The sequence below is a fragment of the Watersipora subatra genome, chromosome 1 (genome assembly GCF_963576615.1).
Source record: "Watersipora subatra chromosome 1, tzWatSuba1.1, whole genome shotgun sequence".
NCBI classification, from domain to species: Eukaryota; Metazoa; Bryozoa; class Gymnolaemata; order Cheilostomatida; family Watersiporidae; genus Watersipora; species Watersipora subatra.
The window spans coordinates 38,394,758-38,415,481 of record NC_088708.1 but is presented as its reverse complement, the minus strand read 5'-3'; the positions used below and the strand labels follow the sequence as shown (position 1 = coordinate 38,415,481).

General features: G+C 36.7%; 2 protein-coding genes across 2 annotated transcripts in view; one reads left to right on the top strand and one right to left on the bottom strand.

Moving 5' to 3' along the window:
- Window positions 1-14,202, top strand: part of LOC137385681 (lysosomal Pro-X carboxypeptidase-like) — a 32,822-nt gene extending 18,620 nt beyond the window's left edge. Inside the window, exons 3-10 of the mRNA XM_068072206.1 lie at window positions 1,355-1,495; window positions 6,316-6,417; window positions 6,590-6,771; window positions 9,250-9,410; window positions 10,323-10,495; window positions 11,633-11,806; window positions 12,489-12,676; window positions 13,794-14,202. Coding sequence (XP_067928307.1) covers window positions 1,355-1,495; window positions 6,316-6,417; window positions 6,590-6,771; window positions 9,250-9,410; window positions 10,323-10,495; window positions 11,633-11,806; window positions 12,489-12,676; window positions 13,794-14,004 — 1,332 coding nt within the window. The 3' untranslated portion in view covers window positions 14,005-14,202. The remainder of the gene's footprint in view (window positions 1-1,354; window positions 1,496-6,315; window positions 6,418-6,589; window positions 6,772-9,249; window positions 9,411-10,322; window positions 10,496-11,632; window positions 11,807-12,488; window positions 12,677-13,793) is intronic.
- Window positions 14,051-20,724, bottom strand: part of LOC137385680 (ras-specific guanine nucleotide-releasing factor 2-like) — a 72,460-nt gene continuing 65,786 nt past the window's right edge. Inside the window, exons 24-29 of the mRNA XM_068072204.1 lie at window positions 20,503-20,628; window positions 19,036-19,196; window positions 18,596-18,680; window positions 17,562-17,839; window positions 14,752-14,869; window positions 14,051-14,431 (exon numbers count right to left, since the gene is read on the bottom strand). Of these exons, the coding sequence (XP_067928305.1) occupies window positions 14,222-14,431; window positions 14,752-14,869; window positions 17,562-17,839; window positions 18,596-18,680; window positions 19,036-19,196; window positions 20,503-20,628 (978 nt within the window). The 3' untranslated portion in view covers window positions 14,051-14,221. The remainder of the gene's footprint in view (window positions 14,432-14,751; window positions 14,870-17,561; window positions 17,840-18,595; window positions 18,681-19,035; window positions 19,197-20,502; window positions 20,629-20,724) is intronic.

Genomic DNA, 20,724 nt, shown 5'->3' with positions numbered 1-20,724 from the left:
GACAGCACATAATCATATTTGCATCACTGCTGCATGGCCAGAGCCGTACAACGTTAGAGAACTTTGCTCAATATCACTAAACGTTAGTCACACAGTCAATTATCAGTTATCATGTTGTATTCTGTGCTTGCTGTGGTTGTCATAGCCCAAGTTCTTCAATCATGCCGACATAAAAAAACTATTGTTTAGTCAGCTATTAACATTTGCAGCTAGCAGCACTAAAATGTGTTATCACACATACGGCTGGTCAAAAGAGCTAAATCAAAACTTGGTTTTAGCTTTGAACAAGCCATAAAAGCATTGTTAAAATGAACCAAGCCATAAAAGCATTGTTAAAATAGACCAAGCCATAAAAGCATTGTTAAAATAGACCAAGCTATAAAAACATTGTTGAAATGGACCAAGCCATAAAAACATTGTTAAAATGGACCAAGCCATAAAAGCATTGTTAAAATAGACCAAGCCATAAAAGCATTGTTAAAATAGACCAAACCATAAAAGCATTGGTAAAATGGACCAAGCCATAAAAACATTGTTAAAATGGACTAAGCCATGGAAGCATTGGTAAAATGGACCAAGCCATGAAAGCATTGTTAAAATGGACCAAGCCATAAAAACATTATTAAAATAGACCAAGCCATAAAAGCATCGGTAAAATGGACCAAGCCATAAAAGCATCATTAAAATAGACCAAACCATAAAAACATTGTTAAAATGGACCAAGCCATAAAAGCATTGTTAAAATAGACCAAACCATAAAAGCATTGGTAAAATGGACCAAGCCATAAAAACATTGTTAAAATGGACTAAGCCATGGAAGCATTGGTAAAATGGACCAAGCCATGAAAGCATTGTTAAAATGGACCAAGCCATAAAAACATTATTGAAATATGGCCAAGCCATAAAAGCATTGTTAAAATAGACCAAGCCATAAAAACATTATTAAAATAGACCAAGCCATAAAAGCATTGTTAAAATAGACCAAGCCATAAAAGCATTGTTAAAATAGACCAAGCCACAAAAACATTGTTAAAATGGACCAAGCCATAAAAGCATTGGTAAAATGGACCAAGCCATAAAAGCATTGGTAAAATGAACCAGGCCATGGAAGCATTGGTAAAATGGACCAAGTGATAAACACATTGTTAAAATGGACCAAGCCATAGAAACATTGTTAAAATGGACCAAGCCATGAAAGCATTATTAAAATGGACCAAGCCATGAAAGCATTGTTAAAATGGACCAAGCCATAAAAACATTATTAAAATGGACCAAGCCATGAAAAGCATTGGTAAAATGGAGCTTTAGTAATCCTCCGCATTAGTGCTGCTAATCTATCACTTATTGCTTGTAGGTTGACCATTTTGGATTCACAAACACAGATACCTATCAGATGCGTTACCTCTATAACACTGACTACTGGGATAGTAATGGTGGACCTATTCTGTTCTACTGTGGAAATGAAGGAAATATCGAAACATTTGCAGCCAATACGGTAAATACTACTTAATATTCTGCCAATCTAAATTCATGTCTTTTTGTGCACTTCATCGAAGGAGCCCTTAAAACATGGCTGCAATATTTCACACCGCTTACTCTTTGCAGTCTAATAATATGCGCAAGATATCAAGCTGACGCTGGGCTCGCTACTATAGAATTTTTATTCTATATTGTTTGTTGCGTTGTCTGTTTTTTGCTTTAAATCTATTACCATACTTTGGTATTTTAATAGAACTATTGGAGTTGCCATAAACATGTTCAGTTAGGGCTTTAATCTTAAGGGTAGGTGAATCAAGCCAGAAATTATGCGAAATCATGATAAAACACTTCTGTTATGGCAAGCTCTCTATTGCTTATTAATATATTTTTTAATTTCATTTTAGACTCATTGACTGTTTTAGCTAGAGCATGTGCATACAGGTGTAGTTAATAACTGTTTTAGCTAGAGCATGTGCATACAGGTATAGTTAATAACTGTTTTAGTTAGTGTATGTGCATACAGGTATAATTAATATCTGTTTTAACTAGAATATGTGCATACAGGTATAGTTAATATCTGTTTTAGTTAGAGTATGTACATACAGGTATAGTTAATAACTGTTTTAGCTAGAGTATGTGCATACAGGTATAATTAATAACTGTTTTAACTAGAATATGTGCATACAGGTATAGTTAATAACTGTTTTAGCTAGAGTATGTGCATACAGGTATAATTAATAACTGTTTTAACTAGAGTATGTGCATACAGGTATAGTTAATAACTGTTTTAGTTAGAGTATGTGCATACAGGTATAGTTAATAACTGTTTTAGTTAGAGTATGTGCATACAGGTATAGTTAATAACTGTTTTAACTAGAATATGTGCATACAGGTATAGTTAATAACTGTTTTAGTTAGAGTATGTGCATACAGGTATAGTTAATAACTGTTTTAGCTAGAGTATGTGCATACGGGTATAATTAATAACTGTTTTAGCTAGAGTATGTGCATACAGGTATAATTAATAACTGTTTTAACTAGAATATGTGCATACAGGTATAGTTAATAACTGTTTTAGTTAGAGTATGTGCATACGGGTATAATTAATAACTGTTTTAGCTAGAGTATGTGCATACGGGTATAATTAATAACTGTTTTAGCTAGAGTATGTGCATACAGGTATAATTAATAACTGTTTTAGTTAGAGTATGTGCATACAGGTATAATTAATAACTGTTTTAGCTAGAGTATGTACATACAGGTATAGTTAATAACTGTTTTAGCTAGAGTATGTACATACAGGTATAGTTAATAACTGTTTTAGCTAGAGTATGTGCATACAGGTATAATTAATAACTGTTTTAACTAGAATATGTGCATACAGGTATAGTTAATAACTGTTTTAGTTAGAGTATGTGCATACAGGTATAATTAATAACTGTTTTAGCTAGAGTATGTACATACAGGTATAGTTAATAACTGTTTTAGCTAGAGTATGTACATACAGGTATAGTTAATAACTGTTTTAGCTAGAGTATGTGCATACAGGTATAATTAATAACTGTTTTAGCTAGAGTATGTACATACAGGTATAGTTAATAACTGTTTTAGCTAGAGTATGTACATACAGGTATAGTTAATAACTGTTTTAGCTAGAGTATGTGCATACAGGTATAATTAATAACTGTTTTAACTAGAGTATGTGCATACAGGTATAGTTAATAACTGTTTTAGTTAGAGTATGTGCATACAGGTATAGTTAATAACTGTTTTAGTTAGAGTATGTGCATACAGGTATAGTTAATAACTGTTTTAGCTAGAGTATGTGCATACAGGTATAGTTAATAGCTGTTTTAGCTAGAGTATGTGCATACAGGTATAGTTAATAACTGTTTTAGTTAGTGTATGTGCATACAGGTATAGTTAACAGCTGTTTTAGCTAGAGTATGTGCATACAGGTATAGTTAATAACTGTTTTAGTTAGAGTATGTGCATACAGGTATAGTTAATAACTGTTTTAGTTAGAGTATGTGCATACAGGTATAGTTAATAACTGTTTTAGTTAGAGTATGTGCATACAGGTATAGTTAATAGCTGTTTTAGCTAGAGTATGTGCATACAGGTATAGTTAATAACTGTTTTAGTTAGTGTATGTGCATACAGGTATAGTTAATAACTGTTTTAGTTAGAGTATGTGCATACAGGTATAATTGATAACTGTTTTAGTTAGAGTATGTACATACAGGTATAATTAATAACTGTTTTAACTAGAATATGTGCATACAGGTATAGTTAATAACTGTTTTAGTTAGAGTATGTGCATACAGGTATAATTAATAACTGTTTTAACTAGAATATGTGCATACAGGTATAGTTAATAACTGTTTTAGTTAGAGTATGTGCATACAGGTATAGTTAATAACTGTTTTAGTTAGAGTATGTGCATACAGGTATAGTTAATAGCTGTTTTAGCTAGTGTATGTACATACAGGTATAATTAATAACTGTTTTAACTAGAATATGTGCATACAGGTATAGTTAATAACTGTTTTAGTTAGAGTATGTGCATACAGGTATAGTTAATAACTGTTTTAGTTAGAGTATGTGCATACAGGTATAGTTAATAGCTGTTTTAGCTAGAGTATGTGCATACAGGTATAGTTAATAACTGTTTTAGTTAGTGTATGTGCATACAGGTATAGTTAATAACTGTTTTAGCTAGAGTATGTGCATACGGGTATAGTTAATAACTGTTTTAGTTAGTGTATGTACATACAGGTATAATTAATAACTGTTTTAACTAGAATATGTGCATACAGGTTTAGTTAATAACTGTTTTAGTTAGAGTATGTGCATACAGGTATAGTTAATAACTGTTTTAGTTAGAGTATGTGCATACAGGTATAGTTAGTAACTGTTTTAACTAGAGTATGTGCATACAGGTATAGTTAATAACTGTTTTAGTTAGAGTATGTGCATACAGGTATAGTTAATAACTGTTTTAGTTAGAGTATGTGCATACAGGTATAGTTAATAACTGTTTTAGCTAGAGTATGTGCATACAGGTATAGTTAATAGCTGTTTTAGCTAGAGTATGTGCATACAGGTATAGTTAATAACTGTTTTAGTTAGTGTATGTGCATACAGGTATAGTTAACAGCTGTTTTAGCTAGAGTATGTGCATACAGGTATAGTTAATAACTGTTTTAGTTAGAGTATGTGCATACAGGTATAGTTAATAACTGTTTTAGTTAGAGTATGTGCATACAGGTATAGTTAATAACTGTTTTAGTTAGAGTATGTGCATACAGGTATAGTTAATAGCTGTTTTAGCTAGAGTATGTGCATACAGGTATAGTTAATAACTGTTTTAGTTAGAGTATGTGCATACAGATTTAGTTAATAACTGTTTTAGTTAGTGTATGTGCATACAGGTATAGTTAATAACTGTTTTAGCTAGAGTATGTGCATACGGGTATAGTTAATAGCTGTTTTAGCTAGAGTATGTGCATACAGGTATAGTTAATAACTGTTTTAGTTAGTGTATGTACATACAGGTATAATTAATAACTGTTTTAACTAGAATATGTGCATACAGGTATAGTTAATAACTGTTTTAGTTAGAGTATGTGCATACGGGTATAATTAATAACTGTTTTAGTTAGAGTATGTGCATACAGGTATAGTTAATAGCTGTTTTAGCTAGAGTATGTGCATACAGGTATAGTTAATAACTGTTTTAGTTAGTGTATGTACATACAGGTATAATTAATAACTGTTTTAACTAGAATATGTGCATACAGGTATAGTTAATAACTGTTTTAGTTAGAGTATGTACATACAGGTATAATTAATAACTGTTTTAACTAGAATATGTGCATACAGGTATAGTTAATAACTGTTTTAGTTAGAGTTTGTGCATACAGGTATAGTTAATAACTGTTTTAGCTAGAATATGTGCATACAGGTATAGTTAGTAACTGTTTTAGCTAGAGTATGTACATACAGGTATAGTTAATAGCTGTTTTAGTTAGAGTATGTGCATACAGGTATAGTTAGTAACTGTTTTAGCTAGAGTATGTACATACAGGTATAGTTAATAGCTGTTTTAGTTAGAGTATGTGCATACAGGTATAGCCAATCGTCCATACAGCTAAATAAACTTATAAAAACTAGATGTAGAAATTTGAAAGACGAAAATGTACAAACTATGCATTCTTTCTCTTTTTGTTTGATAATTAATTCAAACTTTCACTTACTAATCGGATTATTGTTGCACAGCGAACCAATATAATTTTTGCACAGCGAACCAATATAACCTTTGCACAGCGAACCAATATAACCTTTGCACAGCGAACCAATATAACCTTTACACAGCGAACCAATATAACCTTTGCACAGCGAACCAATATAACCTTTGCACAGCGAACCAATATAACCTTTGCACAGTGAACCAATATAACCTTTGCACAGCGAACCAATATAACCTTTGCACAGCGAACCAATATAACCTTTGCACAGCGAACCAATATAACCTTTGCACAGCGAACCAATATAAGCTTTGCACAGCGAACCAATATAACCTTTGCACAACGAACCAATATAACCCTTGCACAGCGAACCGATATAACCTTTGAACAGCGAACCGATATACCCTTTGAACAGCGAACCGATATAACCTTTGCGCAGGGAACCAATATAACCTTTGCACAGCGAACCGATATAACCTTTGCACAGCGAACCGATATAACCTTTGCACAGCGAACCCATATAACTTTACGGCGTACCGCTGTACGCTTTATAGGTAACTACAGCTAATGCATTTACGTATTACAGGGCCTCATGTGGGAGTTATCTAAGGATATGAAGGCAATGGTGCTTTTTGCTGAGCACAGGTATTATGGCCTGTCAATGCCATACGGCCAAGACTCCTTCAAGGTCAGTACTATGGTAAAACATTCTGAGCTGGTAGACTTTACCTTGCTGTGAGTGGTTCTATGCCGAAGTATATCAATAGGGAATATGGTAATAGGGAATCTTTCCTGATAGCTGTTAAGAAACAGCATTTGCTCTGACACAGCATCCGGTGTGTTAGTACTTATAATTGTAGGACGCTGCCCATGTTGGTTATCTCACCTCGGAGCAGGCCCTTGCTGACTATGCAGTTTTCCTTACTCAGCTAAAAAAATCGACGAGTGGAGCTGAAAACAGCCCTGTTGTCGCGTTTGGTGGTTCGTATGGAGGGATGCTTGCTGCTTGGATGAGGGCTAAATATCCTCAGATCATCATCGGGTGAGTTCAGACTATATATTTCTTATTGAACTTCTATCAGTGCTATATCTATATACATATAGTGGGACTTTAATATACTCCTAACTAACTCTACTAATATATCTATCTACATATAGTGGGACTTTGATATACTCTCAACTAACTCTACTAATATATCTATCAACATATAGTGGGACTTTGATATACTCTCAACTAACTCTACTAATATATCTATCAACATATAGTGGGACTTTGATATACTCTCAACTAACTCTACTAATATATCTATCAACATATAGTGGGACTTTGATATACTCTCAACTAACTCTACTAATATATCTATCAACATATAGTGGGACTTTGATATACTCTCAACTAACTCTACTAATATATCTATCTACATATAGTGGGACTTTGATATACTCTCAACTAACTCTACTAATATATCTATCAACTTATAGTGGGACTTTGATATACTCCTTACTAACTCTACTAATATATCTATCAACTTATAGTGGGACTTTGATATACTCTCAACTAACTCTACTAATATATCTATCTACATATAGTGGGACTTTGATATACTCTCAACTAACTCTACTAATATATCTATCAACTTATAGTGGGACTTTGATATACTCTCAACTAACTCTACTAATATATCTATCTACATATAGTGGGACTTTGATATACTCTCAACTAACTCTACTAATATATCTATCTACATATAGTGGGACTTTGATATACTCTCAACTAACTCTACTAATATATCTCTCAACATATAGTGGGACTTTGATATACTCTCAACTAACTCTACTAATATATCTATCAACATATAGTGGGACTTTGATATACTCTCAACTAACTCTACTAATATATCTCTCAACATATAGTGGGACTTTGATATACTCTCAACTAACTCTACTAATATATCTCTCAACATATAGTGGGACTTTGATATACTTTTCACTAACTCTACTAATATATCTATCAACATATAGTGGGACTTTGTTAGACTCTCAACTAACTCTACTAATATATCTATCTACATATAGTGGGACTTTGATATACTCTCAACTAACTCTACTAATATATCTATCAACTTATAGTGGGACTTTGATATACTCCTTACTAACTCTACTAATATATCTATCAACTTATAGTGGGACTTTGATATACTCCTTACTAACTCTACTAATATATCTATCAACTTATAGTGGGACTTTGATATACTCTCAACTAACTCTACTAATATATCTATCTACATATAGTGGGACTTTGATATACTCTCAACTAACTCTACTAATATATCTATCAACTTATAGTGGGACTTTGATATACTCTCAACTAACTCTACTAATATATCTATCTACATATAGTGGGACTTTGATATACTCTCAACTAACTCTACTAATATATCTATCTACATATAGTGGGACTTTGATATACTCTCAACTAACTCTACTAATATATCTATCAACATATAGTGGGACTTTGATATACTCTCAACTAACTCTACTAATATATCTATCTACATATAGTGGGACTTTGATATACTCTCAACTAACTCTACTAATATATCTCTCAACATATAGTGGGACTTTGATATACTCTCAACTAACTCTACTAATATATCTCTCAACATATAGTGGGACTTTGATATACTTTTCACTAACTCTACTAATATATCTATCAACATATAGTGGGACTTTGATATACTCTCAACTAACTCTACTAATATATCTATCAACATATAGTGGGACTTTGATATACTCTCAACTAACTCTACTAATATATCTATCTACTTATAGTGGGACTTTGATATACTCTCAACTAACTCTACTAATATATCTATCAACATATAGTGGGACTTTGATATACTCTCAACTAACTCTACTAATATATCTCTCAACATATAGTGGGACTTTGATATACTTTTCACTAACTCTACTAATATATCTAGCAACATATAGTGGGACTTTGTTAGACTCTCAACTAACTCTACTAATATATCTATCTACTTATAGTGGGACTGTGGTACATTCTTAACTAACTCTGCTAATATATCTATTTATATGAAGTTGGTGTTTGATGAGCTCTGACATAGTACAACAGATATTTCTGGATGTTGCTGATATTTTCTAAAATTAAAACTGTTCTATGCTTCAACATCGACTGGCCTTGAGTTAGTTTCAAACCCGGAATTTAAATGTAGGTTATGGTGGCAGAGAGTTATCATAAACTTGCTTATCAGAGATTTGTCAAACGCTACCCACTTGGTAATGACCTAGGAGTCACTTTTTTACGCATCACTTAGTGATAGAAATCCAGTTAGGTTGGCTGGCCTGCAATCCAATCAATTGTTTAATTCTCTTGGATGCTGTAAGTTGAAGCAGCCACTTATCAGACCGCAAATTAAAACCCTACCTTTTAGTTATGAAGGCGAATATGTTAGTTATGTTTGCAAATATCTTTTTAGCTCTGCTATGTGTTATTTAGAGCTCTTGCTGCCTCTGCTCCAGTCCTGCAGTTTGAGGGAGTCACACCTTGTGAATCGTATAACAAAATAGTCACAAAAACATTTGCGAGATACGGAGACAACTGTGTTGAAAACATCAGACAGTCTTGGCAAGTTATGACAGACATGTACAACATGGGGTGTATGTATTTCATTGTCATACATTTATAGCAAGGAGTGCCTGTATGCTACTGTGATAACTATTTATATCAAGGAGTGTCTGTATGCTACTGTGATAACTATTTATAGCAAGGAGTGTTTGTATGGTACTGTGATAACTATCTATAGCAAGGAGTGTCTGTATGCTGCTGTGATAGCTATTTCTAGCAAGGAGTGTCTGTATGCTACTGTGATAACTATTTATAGCAAGGAGTGTTTGTATGGTACTGTGATAACTATCTATAGCAAGGAGTGTCTGTATGCTGCTGTGATAGCTATTTCTAGCAAGGAGTGTCTGTATGCTGCTGTGATAGCTATTTCTAGCAAGGAGTGTCTGTATGCTACTGTGATAGCTATTTATAGCAAGGAGTGCCTGTATGCTGCTGTGATTGCTATTTATAACAAGAAGTGTCTGTATGCTCCTGTGATTGCTATTTACAGCAAGGAGTGCTGTATGCTACTGTGATAGCTATTTATAGCAAGGAGTCATGGCTTAGCTTAGTCTAGGTGTTATGATGTTATTTCAACAACCCTCAACAGTGTAAATGACCAATATACTAAATAAAGAGACTGCAGGATCATGATTAATGCTTTAAAATGCAAATAAAACAGTGATTTAACTAATAGAGCACTGTAGAAGATTGCGCTACTTCAAAAACTAATACACTTAGTTCATTTTGTGCTATCAAGTACATAATGATATTTGACTATACATGTATAGTGTGGAGACGGTCTAAAATTGCTGAACCATTCCTCTTTTTGGGCATTGTTTTTTATTTATTTGCTTGTTATCTGAAAATTTAATGAACAATTTCACGATATTATTAACAAAAATCATAGCAGTGACTCTCAGCTGCATTACTGGAACAAGAAAGCGTTCTCTCTACTGTTACAGCCAGTGCACAAACTTTCCTTAAAGAAACTTTTAACCTTTGCTCTGACGTTTCAAGCTCTGAGGCTTTAGCATCATTCAAGTCATGGATTGCGGGTGCTTGGAGCAATATTGCCATGGTCGAGTACCCATATCCTGCTGACTTTCTACAGCACTTACCTGCATGGCCTGTCAAGGTGAGGTAATGTCGTATCTACATCTACTCAATTTGCCATGCAAGAGTACATTTGTAATTAAACGTTAAGAGCATAGAGCCTCACTATGAACTAGTTTTAGCATATATGACTGATGAACAAAGTTTATAACTGTTTGTTTATGAGGCAACCAAATTCATGACATCTAAACTGTTTCCATTGTGAAGGATCCCTAGCTATAAAGATCCCTAGCTATAAGGATCCTTAGCTATAAGGATCCCTAGCTATAAGGATCCCTAGCTATAAGTATCCCTAGCTATAAGGATCCTTAGCTAAAAGGATTCCTAGCTATAAGGATCCTTAGCTATAAGGATCCTTAGCTATAAGGATCCTTAGCTATAAGGATCCTTAGCTAGAAGGATCCTTAGCTAGAAGGATCCTTAGCTAGAAGGATCCTTAGCTAGAAGGATTCCTAGCTAGAAGGATCCTTAGCTAGAAGGATCCTTAGCTAGAAGGATTCCTAGCTATAAGGATCCTTAGCTATAAGGATCCCTAGCTATAAGGATCCATAGCTATAAGGATCCTTAGCTATAAGGATTCCTAGCTATAAGGATCCTTAGCTATAAGGATCCCTAGCTATAGAGATTCCTAGCTATAAGGATCCTTAGCTATAAGGATCCTTAGCTATAAGGATCCCTAGCTATAAGGATCCTTAGCTATAATGATTCCTAGCTAGAAGGATTCCTAGCTATAAGGATCCTTAGCTATAAGGATCCCTAGCTATAAGGATCCTTAGCTATAAGGATCCCTAGCTATAAGGATCCTTAGCTATAAGGATCCCTAGCTATAAGGATCCTTAGCTATAAGGATCCATAGCTATAAGGATCCTTAGCTATAAGGATCCCTAGCTATAAGGATCCTTAGCTATAAGGATCCCTAGCTATAAGGATCCTTAGCTATAAGGATCCTTAGCTATAAGGATCCCTAGCTATAAGGATCCTTAGCTATAAGGATCCCTAGCTATAAGGATCCTTAGCTATAAGGATCCTTAGCTATAAAGATCCCTAGCTATAAAGATCCCTAGCTATAAGGATAACTTTTCAATTAAGCGCATCAAGAGAAAATAGAGCATTAGCTCAATTTGGTAACTCGAATTAGTTGGCTGATTTTATTGAGTAGACAGTGTGCAGCAAGCTCCAACAGCCATACTGGAATGACAGCAAGGTTCTCATGCAACAGCTTGCACTCGCTGCTCAGGCTTACTTCAATTATTCCAACAGCTTCGTTGGCACCTGCTACAACACCAGTGGTGAGACAGACACTCTTGGTGCTGACAAAGGGTGGAATTTTCAGGTAACTTGTATTTGCTACTGCGGTAAGGGTAGGCTGCCAGGTCGAGCTATGGGAAGGCAGTTGATTACTACTAACACAAAAATTCTCATGATTAAGTCACTTGCTGCCAGTTATTGCGGTGGTGTTTGTACTAATTCTGCCCATGACCTTTGCATTGAATAGATTCCAAACTGGAGTTTAAACCAAGTCGCTAGTATGTCTTCTTTATCACTAAAGTCAGCATGCCTTCTTTATCACTAAGGTCAGCATGTCTTCTCTGTCCCTAAGGTCAGCATGTCTTCTCTGTCCCTAAGGTCAGCATGTCTTCTCTGTCCCTAAGGTCAGCATGTCTTCTCTGTCCCTAAGGTCAGCATGTCTTCTCTATCCCTAAAGTCAGCCTGTCTTCTCTGTCCCTAAGGTCAGCATGCCTTCTCTGTCCCTAAGGTCAGCATGTCTTCTCTGTCCCTAAGGTCAGCATGTCTTCTCTGTCCCTAAGGTCAACATGTCTTCTCTATCCCTAAAGTCAGCATGTCTTCTCTGTCCCTAAGGTCAGCATGCCTTCTCTGTCCCTAAGGTCAGCATGTCTTCTCTGTCCCTAAGGTCAGCATGCCTTCTCTGTCCCTAAGGTCAGCATGCCTTCTCTGTCCCTAAGGTCTTAACTAAGACAGGTCATGTTCAAGTAATCATATTTATCATATTTTAGGCCTGCACAGAGATGGTGATGCCGATGTGTGCCGATAACACTCAGGACTTTTATGAAGCTCAATCTTGGAGTCTTGAGACTACAGTCAAAGAATGTGCCAAGATATACGGAGTCTCGCCCCAGCCTTACTGGGTGATGACTAACTATCTCGGCGTTGACATCTCAGGCGCTTCTAACATCATATTCAGGTTAGTCATTAACTGTGAATACACTTTCACTGTTCCAGTGTATCTATCTATATCTTTTCTATCTAGCAGTATACCAACGTGTCTATCTATTTACCCATCTAGGCATTTAGTGTAGTTTTATTTATGTGTAATTTCTATCTACCTAATTCCACCTGTCCCTCCCATCCCCACCCCATCCTCTCCCCCCTCCCCCCATCCTCTCCCCCCTCCCCCCATCCTCTCCCCCCTCCCCATCATTTACCCCCCCCCCCCTCATCTCCCCCCCCCTCATCTCCCCCCCCCCTCATCTCCCCCTCCCCATCATCTCCCCCCCCCATCATCTCCCCCCCCCCATCATCTCCGCCCCCCCATCATTTCCGCCCCCCCATCATTTCTCTCCCCATCATCTCCCTTCCCCATTATCTTCCCCCTCCATCATCTATCCCCACCATCCTCTCCCCCACCATCCTCTCCCCCCCCCCATCATCTCCCCTCCCCCATCATTTCCCCTCCCCCATCATTTCCCCCCCCCCCATCATCTCTCCCCCCTCCCCATCATCTCTCCCCCCTCCCCATCATCTCTCCCCCCCGCCCATCATCTCTCCCCGCCCCCATCTCCCCACCCTCCGTCTCCCCCTCTGTCTCCCCCATCTCCCTCCTCCTATCTCCCCTCCCCCTATCTCCCCCCATTTCCCTTCTCTCCCTCCCCCCATTTTCCCTCTCCCCCATTCCCCCCACTCCCCTTTACTATTCAACCACCTTACAATTTTTAGGAATAATTGTGCAATTACTTATTACACCTGGCGATCTCCCATGGCGCACTGGACTGCCACGGTACTGGTGATAGTAGTTGAGTCAAGTTTAGGAAATGAATAGATGCTCTATCACCGGACTGCCACGGTACTGGTGATAGTAGTTGAGTCAAGGCTAGGAAATGAATAGATGCTCTATCACCGGACTGCCACGGTACTGGTGATAGTAGTTGAGTCAAGTTTAGGAAATGAATAGATGCTCTATCACCGGACTGCCACGGTACTGGTGATAGTAGTTGAGTCAAGTTTAGGAAATGAATAGATGCTCTATGAAAACTATTATTGATACTGCCGAGCAAGCCAACCAAATCTTTTTACATTTACAGCAACGGTTTACTAGACCCATGGCATGGCGGTGGTGTTTTGAGAAGCTATGATGACCGGAACATTACTGCTATTATCATGCCTAATGGGGCTCATCACCTTGACCTGCGAGCTAGTAATCATGCTGATCCTGATGATGTTCGAGGAGCAAGATTACTCGAAACTAAGATTATATACGAATGGCTGGCTGACGCCTATCGCTACAAAAATTGATCTTTGCTCACTTAGCAAGTTTTCTGTATATTCAAGAACTCCGATGTAATTTTATCAATGATGACTTTTATTATTTCATGTGAAAATAACATTTGTAGAATCTTCTAGGAAATCTTCACATATAGATGTGTATTTAGAATATAAAAATCTGCCTTGGTGCTTTACATATACAAGATGAATAAATACACATATGTACACCGTATGATTGCTACTCCAACTAGCCAGTCTCTTCCTCGATCAGTGTTTTGCTGCGAGACACCTGGCGAGTCTTGTCAGCCCTTGGTTCTATGCTCAGAGAAAGGCGGTATGTCTGCTCATCAGATAATGTCATGCTTCTGTCTAGAAGATAGCTGCAGACAGCAGCGCTATATGATATAGAATAGGCCTGCTGTTGGTACTGTTGAACTTCTCGAATCACGTTGGAGATCTAGAATCAGACAAATCTGTAATTTGCTGAATGTTAATTTTCTCGCGAGGTTTAGCAGCCTTAAAAATAGCATGTCAAAGGAAACTGGTTAGAAAAATGGTTGTTATGCCTAGGTTCTAGATTACACAGGCTGGAATAATTTTGCTGATCATAAATTTTTGCATACTCATGCGTTATATTGGTAGCGTAGCATTGCGTGCTAGAACATTTCACTTCAGTTGTACAATTTTCTTGATATGAATTTCTCAAAAAGCATCTGTTAGAGCATTTTACGGTATTGCCTGTATTTAGCAGATGCTAGAGGTATTGTATGTCCATACCATTCTCATTTTTGAGTAGTTAACCAATCCATCTTCAACAAAGTTTGGGGAGCTTTCTTCGATAAAGTTCAGATCTGAGAGATACATGCCAAGATAAGGAACACAGGCGCTATCGCATCTACAACATAATTGTCTCGAGATGAGGAACACAGGCGCTATCACATCTACAACACAATTGTCTCGAGATGAGGAAGACAGGCGCTATCACATCTACAACACAATTGTATCGAGATGAGGAACACAGGCGCTATCACATCTACAACACAATTGTCTCGAGATGAGGAACACAGGCGCTATCACATCTACAACACAATTGTATCAAGTTGAGGAACACAGACGCTATCACATCTACAACATAATTGTATCAAGTTGAGGAACAAAGAGGCTATCACATCTACAACATAATTGTATCAAGTTGAGGAACGCAGGTGCTATCACACCTACAACACAATTGTCTCGAGATGAGGAACACAGGCGCTATCACATCTACAACACAATTGTCTCGAGATGAGGAACACAGGCGCTATCACATCTACAACACAATTGTCTCGAGATGAGGAAGACAGGCGCTATCACATCTACAACACAATTGTCTCGAGATGAGGAACACAGGCGCTATCACATCTACAACACAATTGTATCATGTTGAGGAACACAGGCGCTATCACATCTACAACACAATTGTCTCGAGATGAGAAACATAGGCGCTATCACATCTACAACATAATTGTATCGAGTTGAGGAACACAGACGCTATAGCATCTACAACATAATTGTATCAAGTTGAGGAACGCAGGTGCTATCACATCTACAACACAATTGTCTCGAGATAAGGAACACAGGCGCTATCACATCTACAACACAATTGTCTCGAGATGAGGAACACAGGCGCTATCACATCTACAACACAATTGTCTCGAGATGAGGAAGACAGGCGCTATCACATCTACAACACAATTGTCTCGAGATGAGGAACACAGGCGCTATCACATCTACAACACAATTGTATCATGTTGAGGAACACAGGCGCTATCACATCTACAACACAATTGTCTCGAGATGAGAAACACAGGCGCTATCACATCTACAACATAATTGTATCGAGTTGAGGAACACAGACGCTATCACATCTACAACATAATTGTATCAAGTTGAGGAACGCAGGTGCTATCACATCTACATCATAATTGTCTCGAGATGAGGAACGCAGGTGTAGTCTTAACCCATTACCGTGAACCCTGTTTGTCCGAAGTTACGCATAGAGGTTAAACAAATATTCCTTTCAATGGAATTTGAACTGGCAAATTCCAGCTTACTAGACCGACACTTGACCATCTTACTACTAGACTGACACTTGACCATCTTACTAGAGCGATACTTCACCATCTTACTAGACTGACACTTGACCATCTTACTATTAGACCGACACTTCACCATCTTACTAGAGCAACACTTCACCATCTTACTAGAGCGACACTTGACCATCTTACTAGACCGACACTTGACCATTTTACTACTAGACCGACACTTGACCATCTTACTACTAGACCGACACTTCACCATCTTACTAGAGCGACACTTGACCATCTTACTAGACCGACACTTGACCATTTTACTACTAGACCGACACTTGACCATCTTACTACTAGACCGACACTTCACCATCTTACTAGAGCGACACTTGACCATCTTACTACTAGACCGACACTTCACCATCTTACTAGACTGACACTTGACCATCTTACTAGAGCGACACTTGACCATCTTACTACTAGACCGACACTTCACCACCTTACTACTAGACCGACACTTCACCATCTTACTAGAGCGACACTTCACCATCTTACTAGAGCGACACTTCACCATCTGTGCCAATCGACTGACATACTTGTGCAGTCAGTTACTACACGTGACGATGTCTCACGGGACATCACACTGCCAGGATACTAGTTATGTCTTAATGATGATTCTCTCAACATGATTTCTCTATATGATTATACTTTTATAGACTGTCTATATGTTATGGTTAAATACTACTGACATACATTCGTCAGTTATTTGACTAATTTGTGTATACATCAGACAGTACATGTCTAATGTATACATATTGTATATTTGTTTTTATAATATGTTCTCTGCCCAACTACCATTCAGATAAAGTCTCTCTGCCCGACTACTATTCAGATTAAATCTAGCACCCTTATTGTAATGGATTCAATTTTTGTATAAGCACTGGCTGGTCAAAGTATTTTGGCACTTGTACTCCAATGCAGTTTATAATCACAATGATACAATATAATGATACAATATAATCATACAATATAATGATACAATATCATGATACAACATAATGATACAATATAATGATACAATATAGATTAAGTCTTTGTAGACTGTCAAAACAGAAAGATGTTTGACATGGTATGAGATAAAAACAGAAAGATGTTTGACATGGTATGAGATAAAAACAGGAAGATGTTTGACATGGTATGAGATAAAAACAGGAAGATGTTTGACATGGTATGAGATAAAAACAGGAAGATGTTTGACATGGTATGAGATAAAAACAGGAAGATGTTTGACATGGTATGAGATAAAAACAGGAAGATGTTTGCCATGGTATGAGATAAAAACAGGAAGATGTTTGACATGGTATGAGATAAAAACAGGAAGATGTTTGACATGGTATGAGATAAAAACATGAATAAAGAGTAGTTAAAGTTTAGTGAGAAGGCAGAATAAATGGTTGTATGCACTAAATAGCCACAAGAAGAACACATGTTTCAAGAGTAGCTGAAGCAGTTACTCACTTGTGCAGGGCTTCTCGCATATTCTTGAACCTTCCATCTGATGACACCAACATCTGTAGCTTAGAAATTGTCTGTTTCGTTTGCTTTGTCAGCATTTCCCAAGTCTTGCTAAGTCTGTATATAGAACTGTTGACAAATGCGGCGCATATCTGCAGCGTCCCATTGTAGTTATGCATACAGTGCAGAATATCAGCTATAGCAGCCCACTTCTCGATGCAGTTCACTCGATCCAGGATACTGGATTTGCTGACTATTTCAGTCACAACCAACTGGCTAACCTTAAAGAAATACAAGTAAAAAAAATCTAAAGGCTCACAAATTAATTAAATGGATTAAATCACATAAATTAATCACATAAATTAAATTCGGTGGTTGAATTAGCATTCCAGTAGACTTGTTGATGTTGAATAGAGAATCTTGTCTGCGCTACTTATGCACAACTTCTCCTTATAAACAGGTCCTGGTGAGCCAGGATTGTTGACAGAATCAAAGACTTATTATGTTATTCTTTCCAGCAGAATATAAGTATGTCTAGTGTAAAATTCGGACAAAAGAAAAAGCATTCATTACTATAGCAAAAGATTTTGTTTTTTATATACAGAACAATTAGCAATATATTCTGGCTGTTCACTTCTTAGATATATAGTCTTTGTAAATTTTATTGAATTGTTAATCAAAAAATATATTAATGGTTAGTATATTTTATATTTTCTAAGATGGTTGTTTTTTAAAGTTCAATAGTGATGATTTACCCAATTGCAGTAACTGCTGTTTGACATGGAACTCGGGCTGACTCATGCATAATTCCGGCTGATATCGTAAAATACCTTAAAAATTCTAATACAGTAATACTGTCTCCTTTTAAGTACAGAAATTTGAGCCTAGATATATCGATATCATTGTTCATAACAAGATGTTAATACCGGTGATTTGCAACTCTATGAAAAACAGACAACGTTAAAACAAGAAAAACTAGTTATTCAAGTTGTATCAGTCTATCTCTTTAAGAATGTTAGAGGAGTTGTCTTACTCACTTCATTGAACCTCTGGCTTGCCTGTATAACATGTGGAGCCCGTGCTATTTTGTCAGCTTTCATCCACGCTTGCCCCAGAAGTTCTCTAACAACACGCGAAAATTTAACAGTCAGAGTGAGCACTCTCTCAAGAACCTAAATCCTATTTAGAGATATATGTGTTATAAATACAAGTTGGAAATATGTTTTCCAACATGTATTGGAACACATATTTCCAAATACATGTTGTCCTATCCTGTGTCTGCGAGCATAAAGTTTGTGTTTTTAAATGTGTAGGATTGACTAGTTCACACGATTCACAGGGCTAATGAAGTTTGTAAGTTACTTCTGACTTAAGCTCAGAAGTATGGTTTATCATAGTGCCACACCGTGTCCTTTCAAGACTTGTACACGCATGATTTGGGTAGTACAGCACAAAATAACAAAGATTTTAGACTTACTCGCTTGAGACGGACATAAATATATGGTGATCCAGATATGTTAGTTGCTCCGCTATGTCTATGGCAGCAATTTCTTCGAATGTGCCATGGGAGGGCAACTCATGTGGAACAAAATCAAGAATTAACTTCAAGTGTTCAGATCCTCTTTGCTCTTCAAGCTCCTGTTATATAAATCTGTATCTGATGGATAGGCGGTTTAAGTCTTCTCATCTTCCAAAGAACATTAATTTTGTTCCGCTCTGCGCTCAGCTTAACACATTTTAACTGTATTTAAATGCAACCACCCAACATCGACAGGAAATGCAACTACCCAACATCAACAGGAAATGCAACCACCCAACATCGACAGGGAATGCAACTACCTAACATCGACAGGAAATGCAACCACCCAACATCGACAGGAAATGCACACACCCAACATCGACAGGAAATGCAACCACCCAACATCGACAGGAAATACAACCATCCAACATCGACAGGAAATGCAACCACCCAACATCGACAGGAAATGCAACCACCCAACATCGACAGGAGATGCAACCACCCAACATCGACAGGAAATGGAACTGCAAAAGTCTAAAAATTTGCCCTCTAAATGGAGAATGCCTTTCAAACTGCATAGTATATCAGGCAACCGTAGAGTCTGGAGAACGCGATACGCAAGAGACACAAACATATGTAGGCCTCACTGAAACAACTTTTAAAACAAGATTAGCCAACCACAAAACATCCTTTAAATATCCTACTAAAAGGCTACAAACAGAATTGAGTAAATACATATGGGACTTAAAAAACAAGAACATTCACTATAATGTAACCTTGAAGATCATCAAAAGAGCGGCGTCATACAACACATCAACAAAATCTTGCCAGCTATGTCTATGGGAAAAGTACTTCATCATATTCGAACCGAAGTTAGCCAGCCTTAACACTAGAAGTGAGCTGATATCCACATGCCAGCACGCTAGAAAACTCCTAATTAGCTCAATAACATAATTTGATGACATCTTTGCTGTATAGTATATTTATATCAGACAATAGTATTAAGCCCTCAGCTTTATAAAGTAATTTTATAGCTTGTACATTATACATTTTAGTCATTCTACCTGAAGATTTCAACGCGATTGCATGAGACTAATAGTAGTAATGATTTTAACCTGTAGTTTTTAATAAACTTCATACACAGCTCTAATTGACTCGATTATTGAGCACTTTACTTTACAGTGTTAACTACATATAGTATATATACATATATATACATGTATATAAATATATATATATATATATATATATATATATATATATATATATATATATATATATATATATATATATATATATAGGTTAAAAGTTAAGCCAGCAGTGGCTACACCAGCCATAGAATTGTTCATTCCAGCACTTATGTAGTGGCTATAGCCTTCTTTGTATCTTATTCAAATATTTCTGTGCTATTCAAGTGTTTCTCACCTTATTTAAAGTTTTTAGAATGTTGGACGCCAGCTTTTGTTCAGCTGCAATCAGACTCGAGCTCACAATTAGCTCTTCAAGAAAGTTCCGCATACTTGTTGATAAATGTGCATCTTGCCGAAAGTTCTGTAGGAAAGAATTTGAGCATTTCTTTTTGTCCAACACTTCAACAGAACCTTACTAGCAGTAAATAACAAAGGTGTAGAAATGATAAGACAACCG